At 43.3% G+C, this 21676-nt stretch overlaps 2 protein-coding genes across 5 annotated transcripts in view; both read right to left on the bottom strand.

Annotated features, from left to right (window-relative positions):
* LOC110827809 (tachykinin-like peptides receptor 99D) overlaps positions 1–21676 on the bottom strand; it is a 140275-nt gene that overhangs the window by 99602 nt on the left and 18997 nt on the right. The window lies entirely within an intron of this gene.
* Positions 2188–4244, bottom strand: LOC147872097 (uncharacterized). The gene has a single exon (XM_087358824.1). It carries the CDS (start codon positions 3727–3729, stop codon positions 2188–2190), a length of 1542 nt encoding a protein of 513 aa, XP_087214950.1. The 5' UTR covers positions 3730–4244.

Genomic DNA, 21676 nt, shown 5'->3' with positions numbered 1-21676 from the left:
ACTGCGAGCTCAGCTAATCAAGAAATTCCCCGCCTTTTATAGAACCGGGAATACCTACCACAGATATATCCAATTCACACACCCCCAAAACATCCACCTGAGTTCCACTTTAATATTATTCTCCCATCTACGTCTAAGCCTACAGCATGGTCTCCTTACAACAGGCTTCCCAATCAAAATTTTGTATGAAGTTATATTCTCCCCCATGCGTGCTGCATACCCCGGCCACTCTCCTTGATGTGATCACAGTAGCATCTGGTGAAAATCATAAATGATACAGTTCCTCATTCTGTATTCCTCTCCAACCTCCTGTCACTTCATCTCTCTTCCTCCCAATTATTCTCCACAGAATCCTGTCCTCAAAGACCCTCAGTCTACGTCCCCTCTTGAACGTGACAGACCGAAATATGATAATTTAAAAGACGCAATAACAGTACGTGGGACCAGGTAACATCCAGCATTTTTCCTGAAACCACTGATCAAAAACACTTAAAGTCTAAGACAGAGTAGCCGGTCATTGAATCGGGATTCGAATCGGCACTCTCGAACACGAAGGAGTGGACCCTCCGATCTGATTACGTTCTGACAGCAAGAGACGTCACACATTAATGATGGTCGATGATTGATTCGACGTGGATACAGAAGCAACGAACGAAACAGCCTCTGCCTGAAGATTCCGAACCCCTGCCTTCTGCCTGCACGGTTTGAAAATTAATTCGTTCCGCTCCAGTAAGTAAACGATCGTTGTCAATTAAAAGTTCAAGGCGGCGATGAGAACCCCTCACGGAGCGAGGCAGAGCCTTTGAAGCTGCCGGACGCACGTGTCTGCGTTTGGACACAGAACGGAATGACACTCGATTAAAAACGAGAGAGAAAAAACTCTCTTTAAAAGCAACGCAATTCCAACTTTGTCATCGACTGCTGTGTCAAATCGGAGAGTACAGCCGAAAAACTGAAACCGGGTTAAGTAGACTGAACTAAAACCAAGTAGCTCCACCGACCAGAGCACGTTGAGATGCTGACAGTGGCCTAAGCGGAGCATTTTTAACCCTAGGGCCCACTGACGTGCACACTACCTTAGCCAGATAAATCAAATCCACGACTTCCTAAACTACTTGCCGAATATACTGTTTCATCATCATCTTTCCATCTACGCCTGTCTTCCAAGTGGTCTCTCCTATAACCCAAGCGGTTAACATAGAGTACCTCAGGACAGGTCATTAGGAGACAAGGGACGAGCAGAGGACAGATGGGTTAGGTATGTTGAATGAAATGTTAGACTTACTACAGGCTTGCGGGATGAATCACTCCCGCCGGCCGCATCCGGCCAGCACTTTGGATTCCCCTACGCCTTTAACAATACGCACAACTTCTGAAGTGAGATGAATATTCTCACGTGCCCAGTGCTACGTATCTGTACAAAGACAGGTTTCCAGTTACGATGGACACAGCAGCTGAACAAAACATAATCTGAATAAGAACGTCACGTCGGATTTTGTCTCGATTCTTGGGCAGATTTCAGGTAGGAATGCAAATAACCCATTGCGCTAACATGCACACAAGCCGAATGCACATGTTCGCAAACACGAGGGCATCGGGCAACGTCCGTCACTATCTTACCTGCTGCCATCAACTGCCAACCAGGCGCGCATCTCTCTTATGAAGAAGTTTCTGGGACAACTGAATTACCCTCCTGACAGCCGACATGTGTAAGACCTACTATTTAGACCATCGTAGTCGTCAACGACAGACAGACACGGCGCTCCCGAACCGTACAAAGGGTCTCCATGACAACGATCATATGATTAATGCTGTTCAGGGAAATAATTTGGGTCTTTGCGGAGGAATCCTAGTCTTTGAAGTGTGTATTTGTAGGTAGTGAGCGACCAGCCCACTTCCTCTGTCCACCGAGGGTCGTATAATACACATATCAACGTACAATTAACGACATAACTGCAAAGTAAAAACACAAACCTTAATAGGTCTTTAGTAAACAAATACATAACATGTAAGGCACATAATTTCCAAACTATTCGCAAAATTTACATCCTAATGGATACAACCATAATGACTCACTAATTAGCTTGCTCATTGGGACACATTCCACCAGCATATACAATTTGCATTCTTGTTTCAGATAAATGAAATTAATCACATTTATGAATATCATATAACTTTAAGGTTATCTCAGCCACAATTGAGCAACTGACCCCAATCCAACTTCGCATTAAGGATCGCCTCTTTATCAACAAGTCGTGACCAAAGATCAGGTTCTACCTGCAAACCAGGGTACAACTGACAGAGATGTTTCATGCCCACACCCGGCTCCCCAAACACACTGAACTCTGACAGGTTCACACAGTGTTCAGAGAGAATCCCAATAGTCCCTGGGGACACACATCCTGACAGGGTCCCTATGCTCAGGCTCTGCAAGCGTTGAAGTCGGTTCCGCTCCAGCACACTGGCGACATGATGTTCGTAGAACTCCTGAACGGTGCAGAGCTGAAGTGTCGTCAGACTGTGGCAACGAGACAACAAGCATGCGACGGCGGATGGCTCGCGAGTCTGCAAAACGAGGTGTCGAAGGCTGGGGAAGCTTCCGCAGTTCTCACATTTGTACGTCCGTTCCATGAGTACAAGCTTCACAAGACTAGGACAGTTCTCACATATGACTGCCACGTCCAGGTTCCCACTGTTCTCCAGTTCCAACTCTAACAGCTGACAACCTATCGTCCGGAGGAGATCATTGACGTCAGAGAAGAAACAGTACTTAAGTCTGAGAACTCGCAGATATTCCAGGTGTTTTAAAGTAGACACCGTGGAACTTAAGTCGCACATTCTTAAACTGACTTCTCTGACATTCACTAAGCCTGTCACTAAAGTTCTCAACTGTGTGTCAGAGTAGCAGTCACACCCGATATTTTTAATGTAACGTGGCTGTCGTATACACACCGCCCTCTGAGCCAACCCATTAATCAGTTCGACGTATCCTTTCTCAGACACTTCTGTGCAGATCAAATTGAGCTCTTCCAAACAAACGAGCCCAAGGAAAGACTGGACGCTATCATCTGTCACACCGTGGGAGCCAGATACATCTAGGCATTTCAAATACCTGCTGGATCGACATAAAATTTTCAGTATATCATCAGTACAGTTAATCCTGTAGGAGAATTTCTCCAGGTAAGGGAATGCATGCATGTATCTCTTCACATCTCCAAGCCACGTTTCGTTTTCGGTGCAAGAGGTAATTCTGAGTCTCTTCAGATTTCCCATGGTCCACATCCTGCTCACCACAAACGACGATATTCTTCTGTAGGTAACATCCAGCTCCGTTAGATCGGAGTGCAAACTAGCATACACCAGTTTCTGAAGGATTCTCTCGCACGGTGCAGAGCCACTACGATGAGAGCTGTCACTCATGTCCAGGTTATTCAGCAGTTCAGATGTCACTCTATTGACCAATTTTCGGACAACGGCGACTTGAAGCACGTGTCGTAGTCGCTTGCACACCTCTTCAGCCTGACAGAGGCCTAAGGAAGAATCTTCACCTTGGGGATCATTGGTGTGGCAAAATACTGTTTTACACCACCTGAATAACAGCGAGTAATAAGGCCTGTCCTTCGCAGACACTGTCGACTTCACAAGTCGTGTAGACAGTTCTGTCACGTAATTTCCAACCGCATCCAGCGACAGTCTTTCTAACCTCACAGGATTATTATATAGAGGCATGATATGATAACAGTTGTAATTCCGAACTCATTACTGCCATATACGTACGAAAAACAAATCATGTGTTTATCAAGCCAACTGTGAAAATTTCCAACATAATTAATTATCGTATTTGGATCAAAACATATTATATTTTCTTAGTCTTAACACGGCTACAACTCATACACAAGGATAAAACAGCGATTTGTGAATCCACGTACGAGTAATGTGGTATATACGACACGCAAAGATTCACAAGGACCGAGAGTCTGTCTACACACGAAGTTCCACAGCGAGTCTGGCTATCTTCAATTAACGAAACTCTTGTCATAATTCAACATTGTAAACAAGTTTAAGAAGAGGTTTATATCTGTTGCTCAGACATCTGGTACCGGAAACACAGGTACGGTTTATGGTACTGCAAGACTGCGATAGTACCTGGAAAGTTGGAGTCGAGTCGAACACAGTGAATCGTCCAAAAAATGAAGTATCAAACAACTCAACAACAAACAATACTTCTTAAGCAACTTGTTACGTGTGAATGTGTAATGACTAAGCCACTACGAATTACTGAAGTGAGAATTTGGCGTTTATCAAGTAACCGAAGGACTTCATCTGTTATCTGTTTCGATAAAACTGACCAATGGCCAGAACAGAGATAAAATATTTATAAACCAGTTACAAAAGCTTATCAGCTGTGATAATACGACAAATCTCAGATTCATAACACTTAAATATGATAATAATATAAATTTAAATACTGATTATTTACCATTAAATTATCGGCATCACCTCGCTGTAATCTCCAACTATAACACAAGTGCTATGAAGAACTTATGAGATATGCTTACCCACTCTGCACATTCTGTGTAAAATCTAAGCCATGAATGTCGCTATAAAGTTCGCACAGCTTCAGGTGGGCGAGTGTTCACCAGGTCAAAACGATTCAATGTGCGGAATGTACCATGCAATTCGTACATAATGTCGGCATACACTGTTTAAAGCTCTTTAGAATCAATATAAAGCGGACGTTTGCGAGACTTCATTAATTATCATTCGTCATTTTGAGTTTTAGTCACAAATAACTGCAAAAACTTCTTCTTAAACGTATAAAAATACGTGACATTTCATACCACATAGAATTACAGTTATGTTTCCACCACGGGTAAAGTTTCAAATAATTTCCCAAAAAGTATTTAATAGACATATATCTGAATAAACAAAATTGTGCAAACCATTTTTTTTAATAATATAGACCGTACAGAACGGTTCACGATCCACAAAATGTACGCAACACCTTCACTGTAACTCCCCGGGGTAAGACGGCATTCCAGAAACGTAGAAACAGTTCGGAAGATAATATTAAAATAGATGTGAAGAGAGGAGCGAGTAAAGATTCAAACTGAACTGAACTAGAATATGTCAGGACAATGTCCAACTGTAACTTTTAATAAACACTGGGAAGTACCACTGGGGGGCTGTTGGTTCGTTGCCTTGCTCACTAATGAGCTGGTGGACGTACCTAGTGCCGACTGTTGCGTTGTCACGTGATTATTTCCGGTGCAACTAAGATTTTGAATTTCTCGGAGATTTCTTAAATCAAGAAAGGGGCAGTGACCGCAATATGCTCGTATTAATGATGTGATGAAAATTTAATTAAAAACTTGATTAAAATTCCCTCCTTCTGTTACACACTGTGATAACATGAAAGGGTCGCGTTTTGCGGAGACGATTGGACTGTGAAGACAAACGTCCCACTGTAATTGGAACAGAGTATTTGCTAAATAAACAGAATCTAAATTAATCTCGATTCCTAGACTGATGTTAACAACGCGCATTCTCATTATAACAATCAGAGCCACGTGGCTTGTGGCTTATTCGATGACGTCGTCAGTAGCTCAGGATACAAGACGTTGCTATGACGATTAATGGACTGGAAGAGATCTGGAATGCCGGGGCCTGACCAAATTTAAGACCCCATGCAGGAAACTGTCTGGAGAGACTGAGGAAAACCAGTGTGGATAACTGGTCTTAGCTATGAGATTTGAATCTCAACACAAAGGAGATGCGATGAACACTCTTACAAACTTAACTTTACCACTGCGTGGTGCGGATAAATTGTAAATTACGTAACAAGCGGTAGGCATGGTAACATTCCACTTCAGATTTTACACAGGGTATGCCAGAAATATGTCGCGGTGAAAATCAAACGTTCCTATAAACATGGGTCTGAGATATCTTGCGCAAACCGAAAGTTTATTAATGAGGAAATCAAGAGTACTTCAAATACGGGTAATTCCTGATACCATTCACTTCAGAACATTTTGTCTTCTCGACTGCTGTCTAAAAACGTAAAGGTTAAAATTTAAAAAAACTATAATATTTACCTGTAGTTTTGTGTGGGTGTAAAACTTGGTCTCTGACACTAAGGAAAAACGTAGACTGAGGGTGTTAGAAAACAGGGTGCTGGGGAGGATATTTGGACCTAAGAGGGGTGAATTACTAGGAGGTTGGAGAAAGGTGCGTAATGAGGAGGTTGTTCTGATCAAGTCGAGGAGGATGAGATGGGCAGGGCATGTAGCCCGCATGGGAGAGAAGAGAAATGCATGCAGGGTTCTGGTGGGCAAACCAGAAGGAAAGAGCCCACTGGGGAGACCTAGACGTAGGGGGAGGATAATATTAAAATGGATCTTAGGGAAATAGGGTGGGGTGGCTCGGGGGTATGGACCAGTGGCGGGATCTTGTGAATGGGGTAATGAACTTCCGGGTTCCATAAAGTGTTGGGAATTTCTTGAGCGACTGTTGGCTTGTCAGGGAGGACTCGACTCCATGGTGTAAGTACGTATTTAATCATCTGATCATCTCCTATTGGGAGCACGATTAGTATGTCTTGCAGCAAATATAGCGATTGCATTTAAGGTGACTTGATACATCCTTCAGACTACGACGTATAATTCAGACACACCCTGTATACAGCAAAACGAAATAAAAAATACATTTTTCGCTCATCATTCCTTCTTTGCAGGTACAAAACACAGTTTTTTTTTGCCAATTCCGTAAGTGAAGTGCACAGCCTTTTCAGCTACGTTCTTTTTCATTAATTAAAATTATTTTTTCCAGAATAGCGTCTTAACATCCAACTGCCTTCTCACACAATTCAACTGTTTTAAGAAAAGCCTTTTTAAAGCGAAAGAAAGCAAGGAAAATAATTTTTAAAATGAACTCGTTCAATTAATATAGCACTCCCTTCATTTCATAATTTCTTTACGGACAATCGCCAGTTTAACTTATTTCTATTATAAACTGAATTCTTAATTGCAAAGAATATTGGTAGTGACAAACTTCTCTTCCTTTGAACTACTTATTGAGGCTGGCCATTATGCAACCCGCCCCACATACAATCCAAAGTCAGATAAAACCAACGGCTTTCACCATTTTTTTCGTACAAAATGCTTAAAGTCCGCTCAGGCGGACTGATGCTTTTTCTGGTACGCTGACTGACATTTCCTCTGGAGTTATAAACAACCGTTTAAAACTCTGCTATCTTGACATTTCCAACCCTGAAGATGGAGGCAGTATGTTACTCCGAAGCGTTGGTATAAACCTACAAGTCCACACGGCGTTCCAAACGAGAAGACGAGCAGTGGCGTCTTCAACGTGGGCAAAAATCAGAATGTATGCAATACGAAGACACGCTAAAACAAAAGTGAATGATACGCCACGTGCAAGCCAAGAATCCCACATCAGGTTTTCATGTACAGAAGCAGCTGTAATTGATTCTTGTACAGTCTTCGTTTTCTGTGTTATTGGGTATTAACTAGTTTTTATACGACTGGAAAATCTGGACGGAATTCTAATTTCCTTTCCACTCAAGTCTTATCGGTTCTTCTGCTCTAGTTAGTTTCACACATGCTCACAGACAGCGCTTCATGTTTCGGGTTCATCCCCTCAACAAATACAAAACACTCCATTATATTCGCGTTTAAACAACGATTCGAAAGCATTAGCCTTGTCCTAATGAAACAAAATATTTCTTTACCATTGAAACTCTCTCCGGTCCTTGATTCAAACGTCTGCTTTACACATTTTTTTAACACAGTTGCGTGTTCTTACGGTCTGTTATATGCTTCTTCGAGTAAAGCACGAAAAGTAAGCAGACATATCACGAAGCATGCGTGTGATCCGGCCATCTGAACCTTCCTGCAAATCTAAATAGACTTGCTTTAAGGACCTGGATAAAATATGATTCAGACACTTGGTTCAAACCCGTTTAAAAGACGTGTGTACGAGAACTGAGGTTTTACGGCGGTATAAACGCGGATTCGTCCGTGTTAAAGTGCCGTGTAGTCCTGTAGGTTGTTCCCAACTTTTTAGAAGCACCCTGAAGACGGAGGATGGAAGTTCCTATGAAGCCACAGATAACCGTGGCATAATAATAAACAACATTACAATTTAATTAACAGGCGTAAATAATTCGAAAGGTCCTGTAAAATCTCTCCAGTCAAATCCAGGGATTGCATAGCACGTTCAAATAGGCCTTGGCCGCTTCCTTCCACAATCTTTCAAACGATTCTAATGCGAAATAAAAAATACTGTAAAGTGTATTGATAAGACGTTAACCCAAATCAGAAGAGGAATGTGGGACAGAACAGCATTTCCTTTCTAAAAATGTCGTCGTCTAGGTAGAACATTTAAATATAAATTTTCCATCCCTCTTGGTCTACTTGCCTAATCATGAATGAACCCAAGACCCTTTCAACTGCAGGAAAATTACAGCTCTGCAGTCTACGAGAGTCCTTAGGGAATTACTGAAATTAAAATCCAACTTAAGCCGACGTCTTTCCTGAATTTGCATGCTTATTGGATACCTATCGATTAATCGATGCTCTCTGTCCCTTCTCTCGAATTGAAAAGTTCACGATTCTACTTCTGATGGCGTCTGATATTTGCCGTGGGCCCGTGTACTGAATTACGACGAAGACATGAACGAAGCCTATTCAAATATTCATATTACGCAGACATGCGCATCACCAGAGGCGTGCGTTCTATTTTAATAACAGTAAAATAAATGTTCTCTCGTCTCTAAAATGTTGTTCAACCACGATTCACACAGAAATAACGTAAATGATAAACACACGCAGCCTACCTGTGGGCGTAAAGTCAAATCGGTACAGTATTAACAACTTCTTCGACCGAGTACTCTTAAGAACCTAACAGTCGCTCAGCTACTCAAGAAATTATCTGCTTTTTATGAATCTCAAAGGATTTTTTCCGTGTACGCAAGAGTCCACCACCGCACTGCTCCCTATCCTGAGACAGATTAATTCAATCCACAACTTCCAACCCTATTACCCTAAGACCCATTTTAATATTATTCTTTCATCAACGCCTAGATGTTCCGAGTGGTCTCATCCCATAAGTTTCTAAAAAGTAATTGTACTCATTGCTCATTTCCCCATGCATGCTACATGCTCTAACCAACCTGACCCTGCTTCATATGTTTATCCAAATAATACTTGCTGAAGATTAAAAAAATTAAGTAAAGCTGTCCCTCTATACGCCATGTAGGCGCTTGGGGTGAGTGGAGGTATAGCTCCTCTCTTCCTTGACCTCGGCGCTAGATGGGGGTGAGTGGTCAGCATCACGCCCCGGCCGGCTTTACCCCCGGGAAAGGACCCCGGTACCCATTGTAGAGGAGGCTGGGTGGGCCCCAGAGCCAGTCTGGACGCAGAGGCTAGAGGAAAAATCCTCTGTCCCCGCCGGGGATCGAACCCCGGTCGTCCAGTCCGTAGCCAGTCACTATACTAAAAAAAGGAGAACCTCCTCATTACAAAATGTTCTCTGTCCTCCTGTCACTTCATCCCCTCAGGTCCAAATATTCACCTCGGCACCCTGGTCTCAAACACCCTCAGCCCGCGTTCCTCCATTAATGCGAGTGACTAATTTTCGAGCCCACACAAAACATGTAATTAATAATAGCAACAAATCAACACCAACTACTGCGAGAGATTCCTCATTCCTCCCACATGCGGGCACAAGGCACAACTGGCGGGGTTTCCTCTCTTTCATGTTCGCGCGGCGCCCACAGCCTGCAAAGGAGGTTACGTCAATTTCCCGTCAGCGATGACGTAATTATTGCAACATTGGTGTGGTTTTCGCCAACCACCCCACCCCACCCCACCCTCTGCCCATCACGTCACAGAGAATTATCACGCAGAAAATGAGTTGCACGCGTGTTCTTGGCTTCGATAAACATTTGCCGAGTTACGCTCATGCGCTCTTTCCTGTCGTAATGACACGGCCTGACCTAGCGCGTAGCAAACAATCTTTTAAATCTCATTTCAATGGTTAACGAGTTCTTACATCCAAACAAAGTCAACTGCCTCGCTTTTCCCAACTTCTCATCGCAGGGGAGCTGAAATAAACTGGTGCCAGATTAGCCAGTTCACGAGCCGAGAACAGAACTCGGGACTCGCAGAAAACACCACTCCAGAAGTATTCTTGGAATATTTATGAAGCCGCAGAGATCAGGGTCAAATGAGGACGACAGATGAAAGTCGGAATTATTCGTGACGAGCTTTGAAGTACTGTGGGCGAATAATTGAACGGACTGAGGAAAACTTCGGAAACGTCCGTTTGGCCAGTCTCCCGGTGGAGTGTGAGGGGCGAATTCCCAGAATGTGGGGCAGACGCGTTAGGGCGAGGCGTCTTGTCCGTCAGGCCCGCTTCGAGCAATGGAGCAGTCCTTACACACGCTAATGGCTTATAAAAGTTGCATGAGTCACGACGGCGTGACGCAACCTGCAACACACCTGTTACTCCTGCTCAGTAAATTATTAATCCCCCCCCTCCTACTCACTCTCCTTCTTTACGACGAGTCGCATTATCGGTCCGCGCGCTGTTTCACGTTCGTGTAGACCGCAGCATGCACACGAGGACCGATCCCGGCACGATTCAACACACTGAACTTTTTCTCTGGAAACACGACGACACCGATGACAATATAATTTAAACTGACCGAAAGACACGGCTGAGTATTTGGGAGGTCCTGTGTTCGACTTTCACCGAAGAGATCGGCTATCGTGACGGGTCCCAGTGGTTTTCCTCAGTCCCTCCAGGCAAATACATGCACGGATAGTGCGTCAGTTAAGACCAAGACCACTTCTTTCCGTGCTGTTTTTTTAGAATACATTAATCATCCCATCTTTAGACGGTGTACAGTCTCTGCTGCTGACAGCGTTGTTAAACAAACCATAAATTAAACAACAGCAGAAAGACACCAGCGAACGTGATACCTACCGGATTTCCACCTCCACGTTAAGCGTCACGTTGAGGTGGCACTGACGTCGGTTTGTGTTTAAAGAAAATGTCGAGAAACGAGAAATTCTGTCGTAAATGCAGTTAGAATAAACGTATACGGTGACAGACAGAAAGACTTTGCAGTATAGGCGTGGTCTAAAATACTCAGTAGAACGGAGAACCTATAAAAGCAAACACTTCAGGAAGAAGGCAGATGTAAAAGCGAAAGGTATCACTTTACGTAAACAAACTCGACAACGGCTGATGTGTGTGTCAAGACGCGACACGGCTGAACATTGACGGGTCAGAGTCTCGATGACAACCTCGGCACTGAATAGACGTTTCATGTTCCAATCGCCTTTCTGTCCGCGTAAAATCACGGAGAATGTCAGTGTATACGAGAATGGGAGGAGCCCCAGATCCGTCCTCACACTCCACAGTCCGTCATTTCACGGAGCCACCGGTTAAATATCTTAGCAAATTAGTTTTGACTCATTCCTTACAGCGATAAGTTCGCTTTTCTTCACAAAACGACGGCGAATGCATCGAGGCGGAACGTCTTTCGTGAAGCGGATAAGGGCTGGCAGTGTCTGTTATTGGCGTTGCTAGGCAATTGCATAACTCCCTGCTACCACCCACTTACGTCAATGCACTCGAGGACCGCTCGCATTTTGTCCAGTCACATGTTCCAGATAATCACATTTGAGGTTTTATACAAAACTTGAAAAACAGACATACACCCTCTGACATTAAAAACCATATAAGGGATGATGCAACTCGGGTGTTAAAACTTTGGAACCTGGAGACTGCAGAAAGGCCAAAGAAAGGAAATGTGGGTGGATCAGCCAGTGGATAGGTAGCTGCAGACAAGTAGACTTACGTAAACAGGTTAAGCTCTAAGTACAAAGCAGGTTGTCCAATGATAATAGCGATGCCTCGGGTTAATCAGTCCTTTTGATAAGCCCGTCATATAACATGCAGGATACAAAAAACTTTTAAAAAAACCGCATTCAAAAACGTTTTCAATTACACAGCGTGTCAACTTTCCAGCGAAGAAAGTTCCCGGAAACATATATATAAAAAAAAATGAAGTAAACCGCTCAGCGATACGCCCGTATTTCTTCGTTTCCGACCCCCGCTTCAATTTGGGTGTCGGGGCGACACGTTTTCCGACAAGTAACATGGCTGCTGGCGAGCGTGCCACATGTGAAATGACGTCACGTCCACAGGAAATGATAGAGAGGGCCAACGCAAGTCCTAGGATTTGAAGAATTTATCGCTCTGAAAATGCTGAAGGCGTTTATGAAATCCACGAAAACCGGCCTTTAGATTATCGGCTCCGGACACTTGCACTGCACAATGTTGTTTATCGTTCGTCGACTTCCCTTGTTAATTCTCCGGCGATATTAGTGGGCTTCGGGACTCTGAAAAGAACACTTTACGGAAACTTGGTCACGTTTGCGTCCTCGTGTGAAAAGGCGAGAAGAAATTATTCTACTGGGCACATTAGGGAAAGTAAAACGAAGTCATTAGACGACCAGTCATTCTGCTAAAAGTAAATTTGTGCATGTCTCTTGGTACGCAGTAAACTAAAATCAAAAGTCATACAACATTTTGACTGGGATACCTCTTCGAAAACAACAGTTTTTAAAGGTGGAATTCAAACACAATATTACAACGATTCTTATATAAATAAACTGTAATGTCCCTTATTATTATTATTTTTATTTAGTGTTCTGTCTGACGACAGGTCCATATGAACAGGATCCTTCCATCCTTTTCTCTTCTCGGACTGGGACCTGTTCATATACGTTCTTGGCAGATGATCCAGAAGTGGTTTGCCATTGCCTTCTTCTGTGTGTGAATGGAGTAATTGTTGGGATGCCACGGAGGAAAACTCCGTGTTGCCTAGACCACGGCCTTGCCCAACACAAGTTAGGAATGAAATGGTTCAGAATTGTAATTTGGTGCTGAACGTTTCGGTTCTATACTTAACCAGCGAGTTGCGTGTGCTACTGGTTACCTTGTTTGCTAGTTCAGTGTTGGAAATTACGTATGCGACAATTCCGAATGGAGAAATTGTCAGCTTCTGGACAGCCACAGAGCAGATGCCTTTATTAAGAGCTTACCCACACCACAGAACAGTTTAATGCAATCTTCGAAGCTGGAATGTGCATACGATCCCACTTTAATTAAATTAATTATTACCAACTATCACAACATTCTGTAATAATTGCAATACCTCTGAGGTCGTTATGGTGTACTAATCATTCGCCGGACTTTACAGTTTCCATGGTTACGACACTGTGTTTCAGATACAGTCCGTGTCCCAGACGAGAAATTAATGTGTTTTAAGTAACGTGTTCCCGCAGGATATAAAACTGAATTATTTAAAATGACTACTAGATGCAAACTTTCAGCTATAACAAAAAGAATTACATTGCCAGATGGAATACTAACAAATCGCCAGTCAGAACATCCCATAATGCCCAAAATCCCTTGACACCGAATAATCACCAACCAGCACTCTCGTTTGTTACACAGACAGGAAACATGTCTGAAACGTCGGAAAACTTCGACACGGCGCGATATGCCAGGTGGAAGGCAGTCCTCTTTGGGAGTGCTGAAATTCTCGTAATAAATAGATAGGAGAATTATGTGATTCTGAATCTCTAGGGGACCTTAACTTCTTCAACTGTTGAAACGATCGTCAAAGTTGTCTCGCCGACACATCTGTGCACTGCGCGTGAAGATTACTGAAGGCGAGCCACTGCGGGCAAGTATACGTCACAGGACGCATAAACTTACATCGGCAGTGATAATCACGTTACATAATCCTCTACACATGCATTAGTTTCCTTCCCAATCCGTACATACAAGCGAGGTCCAGTTTAATGAATCTGACAGGCGAGCGTTTTAACTTCTCATATAACCCTCAGATGAGTTCACTATATAATGCGCAGAACGGTACGTAACAGTGATTATGAACAGCGAACAGACCGACAAGGGAGACGAGGCCATGAAAACACCACTCTCTATGCTTGCAAACATCTTAACGCCAGGAACACATCGACACGCATCGACGACGAAATGCAACAGAACACATCTATCAGTACTGCCAACAGTGCAAATATAAATGCAAACGCACACGAAAAATATAACACATCATATCAACATGTTCTGTTGCATATGCAAGCTGGGGGAAGGGGTGGTTACGTAATTAAAAATTGTGCCGTTTTTAAACAAAATGTTTCTCATCCTCCCTCGTTCTGACACAACTCAACAGACGTTTCCGCGTTATGATGGTATTCCGTAATATGAAACCTTAACAAATGCATAGACTGCGTTCTTAAACCTTTGTTTCAATAAAGCTGTGTGTTGCCATGGTAACAAAAGAAACCTACTGCATTAAGAACACACATTTTTATACGCCCTATATTAAGCCTGTCATATAGCTATAAAACCATATTTACAACCCACAGAATATGAAACAGAGCGGCCATTGTATCGACCGGCTCTGTCTACTAGGATGGAAGGAGGAGATGTCTCCTCCAAGATCTCGACACACGCCTTTTCCCATGCAAACACATTTTATGTCTTGTACAAACACGCAAAATGTCGACAAAACAGTTTGACAAAAGACCTGATTCAAATAATAATTTTATTATTATTATTATTACGAACATGTTGGACGAATGCCTGAAGAAAAACTTCTTAAGGCTGCGTTCAGTTACAAACCTAGCAGAAAAAGAGATCGAGGTCGACCACGAAGAAGATGGAAAGCTCAATTTGAAGCCGGAACAGGCATTACTGCCTAATCCCTGATGACGACGATGATGAATATTTAATAACGGCGCCAGCTCAGACGATAAGACGCTGGTTTTAAATCGCCGAAGTGACAATAAAACTTCTCTCCCCGCATTGCTCTGAAGTGACCTACGATATCACCGCCCCACGCGGTGTGCGACAGCCCTGACCAATAGCATCTGGCACCCATCACTCGCTTGACTGGTAGGCCGGAGTATTCAACAGGAATCAACCACGCCACTGACTATTCACCTGTTCGAACAGCAGAAGAGTTAGGATGAGGAGGACCCCGGGGGGTGTTTGGGGTGCTGCGCCCCACATACGCCGAAGCTCTGTACTACATCCGATTTAAGCATTAAAGCTACTCAGAAGACGACACTTTACAGGCAAATATTTACACGACTCTGCGAACAGACGGAGTTTGTAAGGAGCCTACGTGGAGTCCCCCAAAAACGTTTCGGAACACAGGACAAAACATTTCACCTCAATGAGATTTCATGTTCTCACAGCGGCGACTTTTAAGATGACTGTCTTCAGAGTTGGTAGAAGTTGACCGGTGTTTCGGAGGTACTTGAAATGACTGATGTCCCTGACGATGGAGGCAGCAAGCACCTCTGTAACGTCGGCAAATTTCTAGCATATTACACGGTAACACCCAACTCCATGTTACATGTACAATCACACATCTATCGGACGCAATTAATTTATCTTCACAATTACCAATTACTATTGCTGTGCAATATAAATGTTTCTTGCATTTCGTTTAAAGATAAAGGATAATATGCATTTTAATTATGTAAATAGTTCATATTTATACACGTGCGTCACTTGTATTGGGGGCTCTTCGCAATGCATTTAACAGAAATGTACTTAAACAAAATCGGAGTTGAATTCACGATCTCACAAAAATGGCTGCATATCGAAGTGGCACGTCTCTCAAATATTGAACAGTAACGTGATTTATAAAAAAGAACATCCGTCAATCAAAACTCACCACTGGCACAGTTTTATATCCGTGACACTTACAGAACGCGTGGATCTACATTACCACGAGGCACGCATCTCGAAATTTATGGGTCACCTTACTACAAATACCTGTCGCTTCTCCTTACACATACAAGCTGAATTAATTAAAATAAATGTTTACCTGTAAAAATAAAGTTACTCGTCTTTACGAACAGGCGTTTTAGCCTTAGGATCCACAGGGTAGATTTAATATAAGAAATTTTCCTACTTCAACACGAAGCCATCTCTCGCTAATTTAATTTATCCAGAAAGTCGCTTGTTATCCGACTCACCAACCACTTCAGCAGCTACGGGTGTGTATTTAACCTCTGACCTAGCCACTCTCTGCTGAAGCGCTTTTAAAACGAGATGGGCGGGGTATGTAGCATGCGTGAGAGATGTGAGAAATGCGTAAACATTTTTTGGTCGGAAAGCCTGGCGGGGAGAGAGACCAATCGGAAGAGCTAGAAACAGATGCTAGGATTAAGATTAATCATAAGGGAATAGGGCGGGAAAATGCGGACTGGATTCATCTGGCTCAGGTGAGGAACAGGTGGCGGACTCTAATGTACAAGGTAATGAAACTTCGGAGTTATGAAAAACGCGGGTGATTTGTTGATCACCTCAACGACTAACATCCTTTGAGGAAAAACTGAGTTCCTTGCAGTTTCTTGGTTAAGACAGGGGAATCCGATCATAACTGAAAGAAGTCTTCACGTCACAAACGGACAGGAACTTCGTCCCACTGCCAAAGACCGAGTAGGATGACCGGGGGATAGCAGGTAGAATGGGAATACGAAAGAACAAATAAGGAGTTAAATAAATGAAAACCAGGGGGGAAAGGTTACAGAAAAGATACATACACAAATATGGAAGAATTCGCCCATATGAGGGCCTCAGATTGTAATACAGAGTTACATAGAGAAATTAAGGTAATACGCGACTACATCTCTTAAGAGAGATCTTCATACTTCCCGTCATCAGAACCTGAAAGTCTCAGAGAAAGAGAAACGCGCATTTTATGCTCGATATACTTTCCCATAAATCTTAACTGTTTCCGAGATAAATCACACGAGACCGTTTGCGTGCTCTGTCGCCCGACAACTCCAGAACGTATGGACAGATTCGTATAAAATCTAAAACTGCAGTTCCTCGTACACATCTGTCACACCCTCTCAAAACCAAGCGTCCACGAATTTAAAACCCACTGACAAAAACAGAACGAACGCTCACAGAAAAATTGCGAAATGCGTACATTTCCTAACTTATTGACATCCCTGCAAAAGAAAAAAACACTATCGTTTCGCCCATGAACTTTCGACCTATCGTTTTCTTCGCTCTGTCCGGCTTGCAGATTCCACGAGATGCAGAAGGAAACGTCTGTGTCGCAAAGCGCAGACGCTGATTCCGACGGATAGATCAGCGACTGCAGTTAGAAAACAAATTCCAGCAAGAAATCTCTGCCCGTTTCTCTACCGAAATGTTCTAGCCACTGAAAACGAGGCCAAATAAGGCGCAATGTGTACTAAGAATTATTAACACTTGTGCAGCCCTTGACAGATCAGTTAGCACGTGGGCGTCTAACAAACAGTGTGAGAGAAACATTACGTCTCGCCAGCAAAGAGATAAAATGTTTGTGCATCCCCGTCTCAAAATAAAACACGATATTGGAGGACATTTTAACATTTCCTCACAAGAACAAGCGCACTTCTCTTTCACGTGCTCAACACAGACTCGTTAAATTAAATGCATCAAGAAATGAGAATTGTAAACTGACCTTATGGAAATCTCAAGCTAAAAGAAGTCTTTGTTTGTTTTCGTATACACTAAACGCAGTTATAATTAACTTTTCGGCGAGATTGGCAGACGGCCAAGGTCAGGGCACAGCATATTTGGAACGTAGGCCTACGTTACGAGACCCCTCGACGTTCAAAAAATGATTTCCGAAGACAAGCATAAATGTTCCCTCATTTTGCATTATGTAAACATCACCCGGGTAAATGTTTATAGGAGCAGACAAGCGCACTTTTCATCGCATTAACAAAGGGTAACACAGAACATTGGGTACGAATTAATCTCAATAAATCCTGCAAAGTGCCGAACCCCAGTGATGTGACTAAGGGTCGAAGGGGCTACCTCCTACGCAGAAACCACACTCGTTGCCACTTCAGTTAACGGAGCAGTTAGCATTGCTCCGTATTTATTGGGACACCGGTTCGAACCTCGGTCGATAAACTGACCAACGCTCGAAGATTTCTGTCTTCTGGGTTATTGCGCTGTGTAGTCTGGTCGATGTTAACCAACGTTTCAGAGGCCATACTGCCTCCGTCATCAGGGCGATGAGTATGAAGATTTCTGTCTTCTGGGTTGTTGTGCTGTTGCCCTGATGACGGAGGCAGTATGACCTCTGAAACGTTGGTTAACATCGACCAGACTACACAGCGCAACAACCCAGAAGACAGAAATCTTCATACTCTGATGACGGAGGCAGTATGACCTCTGAAACGTTGGTAAACATCGACCAGACTACACAGCGCAATAACCCAGAAGACAGAAATCTTCATACTCATCGCCCTGATGATGGAGGCAGTATGACCTCTGAAACGTTGGTTAACATCGACCAGACTACACAGCGCAATAACCCAGAAGACAGAAATCTTCATACTCACCGCTGTGAGAACCTCAAGTCTTACATAACCAACGCTCACTCACTCCACATCATTAAGGAACAGTGGCTTCCTTTCAAATCATCATCATCATGTCATTATCAGCACTTGATTTTATGTCAGACATGAAACGTATGTAGTAGATACGACGTTGTTAAGGAACAGCAATGCCTGGAGATGTGCCACTCTTCCCCTACATTCGCCTATCTATCACGGATCACGATAATCCTTCAATTTAACGCGAAGTTACTCTGTCAAGCGAGCAGCTAGAAATGGCTGTCTCAGGTCAGGATTAAGACTTTCTGAAACACGGAACGTATTCGGCGACCTGATAGTGCATCGTCGTCTTTCCGCAAGAAAACGCTTTACAAGACACTTCTAGTGGGAGATCGCCGAGGTTGAAAGTAGTCTCAAGCATCTCTGGAGAATGATCCGGAGATCGGGCAGGTTAGCACGGAGACAGACTCTCGTTGCTGCTCAGAGCCAGGACATTCACTGACGCGAATTCAAGCGACCCATCGCAGAAAGGAAGACCCTAGATGAAGGGTCGTCTGTCGTCTACTTTGCCACGCTGTTAAGGGTTATAAAAATGACGACCTTCATAAGACCTTACTACACATGTCTCAGCGATGCGAATGTTGTAACATTACAAGTGCATTATTTCCTTCTCTACGGGAAACTTCGTTTTTTAATCTTCAAAGCGAATTTGGAACGTTTTAAGCGGCGGGGCATCGGAATTCGCCTGCAAGGAAAATGGATATAAGTCCCAATAAATTCAATCAATATTCTAGTACTGCTTTTATTTCACATTGCCTGTAACACCAAAACCAATGTTTCACAATTACTCCAAGTGCAGGTTTAAATTATACAATCGCGTTTGTAAGGACTTGCAAACTCGTTTCAAGCCTTACATCCGTACCGGCAAATTAATAAAAGATTCATATGAACAGCGAATTGCATATAAGACGAATTTCAGGTTAAAATACGAAAGCCGGATAAATGACGCTGTTAACGTGACTTCACGACAAGGGGAGCCTATAGACATGGCGGGCACATTTCAACAGCCTTGGGCCTTGAAAGTGAAACAGATGCCTTATCATAGTTGCTGCGTCACCGACAACACAAGACCAGTACGCTTCAGCAGGTCGTAATTAGACAAATGCATCTGAGCCATTGAGATTAGCTCATCCGTGGTCCAGCGACGGCAAAGCGTCACTTGGTGAGATCTGACGTTCTCGTGGCTGCGATTATGAAGATGGCTGCCTTCTGGGTTGTTGAGCGGTCGATACAGATACGAACCGAGTATTATGAGCGTAGACAGAGACGAACAAATGCACAGAAAAAGTATGACAGAAAATAGGAAATAAAACCACGCGATGTTAAGGCAGTATTGGATACTAACACGATATAAAGAATTGTACGGAACCCCGATTTACGAGGGAGAAAACGAGAAAGAAATTCAAACGACTGCGACGGATTTGTAAGCCAATGGAGCGGAAAACTCCTTGGACAGTGGCAGGTGGCATCTGAAAACAGAAAATCGCTGAGGGGGAAAAGTTTTAGAGATTCACGGACAAAAATGCGATTTGCTGACGCACGGATAGGCACAGCGGATGGATTCGGGTTTGGCGAGACAAAATCAGTATCTTTCGCACCAAAAAGCTTAATGTATTTGTTTAAAGGCAAACAAATGAAAACTTTACGGCTATTTATCTGCAAGTATTTGTCTTCCTACCTGCACACCTGCCAGCCGGGGGGGGGGGGGGGAGGCACATTTCACACGAAACAACAACATAACTGCATGAATCAGGGTCCTTCATCTGAATCAAGAATCCGCACAAATTGTACGGAACACGAAGTTTCATTGCCATATTCACCAGAGCCCGCGACTGGACTCTTATCACAAGACATATTAATCTATCTCACAATCTATTTCCTCAAGGTCCATTTTAATATTATCTTTCCATCTACGTCTACGTCTTCGAAGTGGTCTGTTCACTTCAGGATTTCCAAGCAAACTTTTGTACGCATTTCCCATCAGCGCATATCAACAAATTATAGTGAGCGAATTTCAAATTTAGGATTGTGAAACGACCGCCACTGCTCGGTTTCAGGGGTGGAGCACCTCGGAAGACAAATTTTGGAACCACTGTTAGGGACAATAGTCGTTTACTTACTCCAACGCACATTCGGAAGCCTAAACCAACTGAGCTACTAGTATTTGGGGTCACTTAAGTCACTAGACTTCCCTCAGTCCGTGGCACGATAATGCAGCGGTTAGCGCTCTCCCTGGAATGCGTTGTAATTTTCTGTTTCCAGTGGAAATTCAAATTAATGCGCGGTGGCCTACGGTGTAGGCGACTCATTACATCGCTGTCGTGTCGTAAAGCGGCCGGCGCAATGCATTTCACGCTCACCGCTATGGATACCATCACCCTTTTAACAACGATGCAATGAAATTCACTCAGGGTCCGTAGAATAATCTAAATATAATGTAATTTAAACTTTGAATTGTGACGACAGGAAAGACGTGGACGGGTTCTGAATATTCTGAGAGGTACAGTATTGATAAGAACACTGAGCAGATACGTAGAAAGTTTGAAGGCTGTCAGAGACTGGAAGTGAGAAATTTATTTAAAAGACAACCATCTTCGGACACGCCGCCATGAAAAGCCTGAAATCCTACAAAGTCCTTTAAATGTCGACGCCGGATATGTATGTAGGCCCGCACCACAGAAGTGGTGAAGTAGTTGCCGAAAGCGCACGGCGAACAGCTGGGCAAAGCTTTCGTAGTCCAATACATCATTTCCCATCCGGCCGCGTGTATGCAGTTTAAATATCCCCAAAAATTCTCAACAAATTAAATCTACTTAAATACTTAACGCGACAGCTTAATGCAGTTTACATATGACAAACTGAGCTGCCAATGTGCCAGGCGCAGCAAATCTCTCAAAACAGAATGAGTTGAATTACATCAAATTTCATTTCGACGTCACAATTTCTGCCACTTTCTCACTTTTACTCAGACGCTCCCGTTTCCACGACAACGGTGGTTCTTCGTCAGATCTGCGCACCTCGAAACGACCTACATTTTTTTAAAAAAATGAAAACGCTTACAGATTCCAGCTCGATTAAACAAAGTGTAGCTGAAGAAACTAGTAGTCGCTCAGCTGATCAACAAACTTCCCACG

The sequence above is a fragment of the Zootermopsis nevadensis genome, unplaced genomic scaffold, assembly GCF_977971745.1.
Source record: "Zootermopsis nevadensis isolate Lab colony 2312 unplaced genomic scaffold, Znev_1.0 Znev_ptg000030l, whole genome shotgun sequence".
In the NCBI taxonomy this organism is placed as follows: Eukaryota; Metazoa; Arthropoda; class Insecta; order Blattodea; family Termopsidae; genus Zootermopsis; species Zootermopsis nevadensis.
The sequence above is the reverse complement of the archived record's forward strand: the minus strand, read 5'-3'. Positions and strand labels throughout refer to the sequence as shown.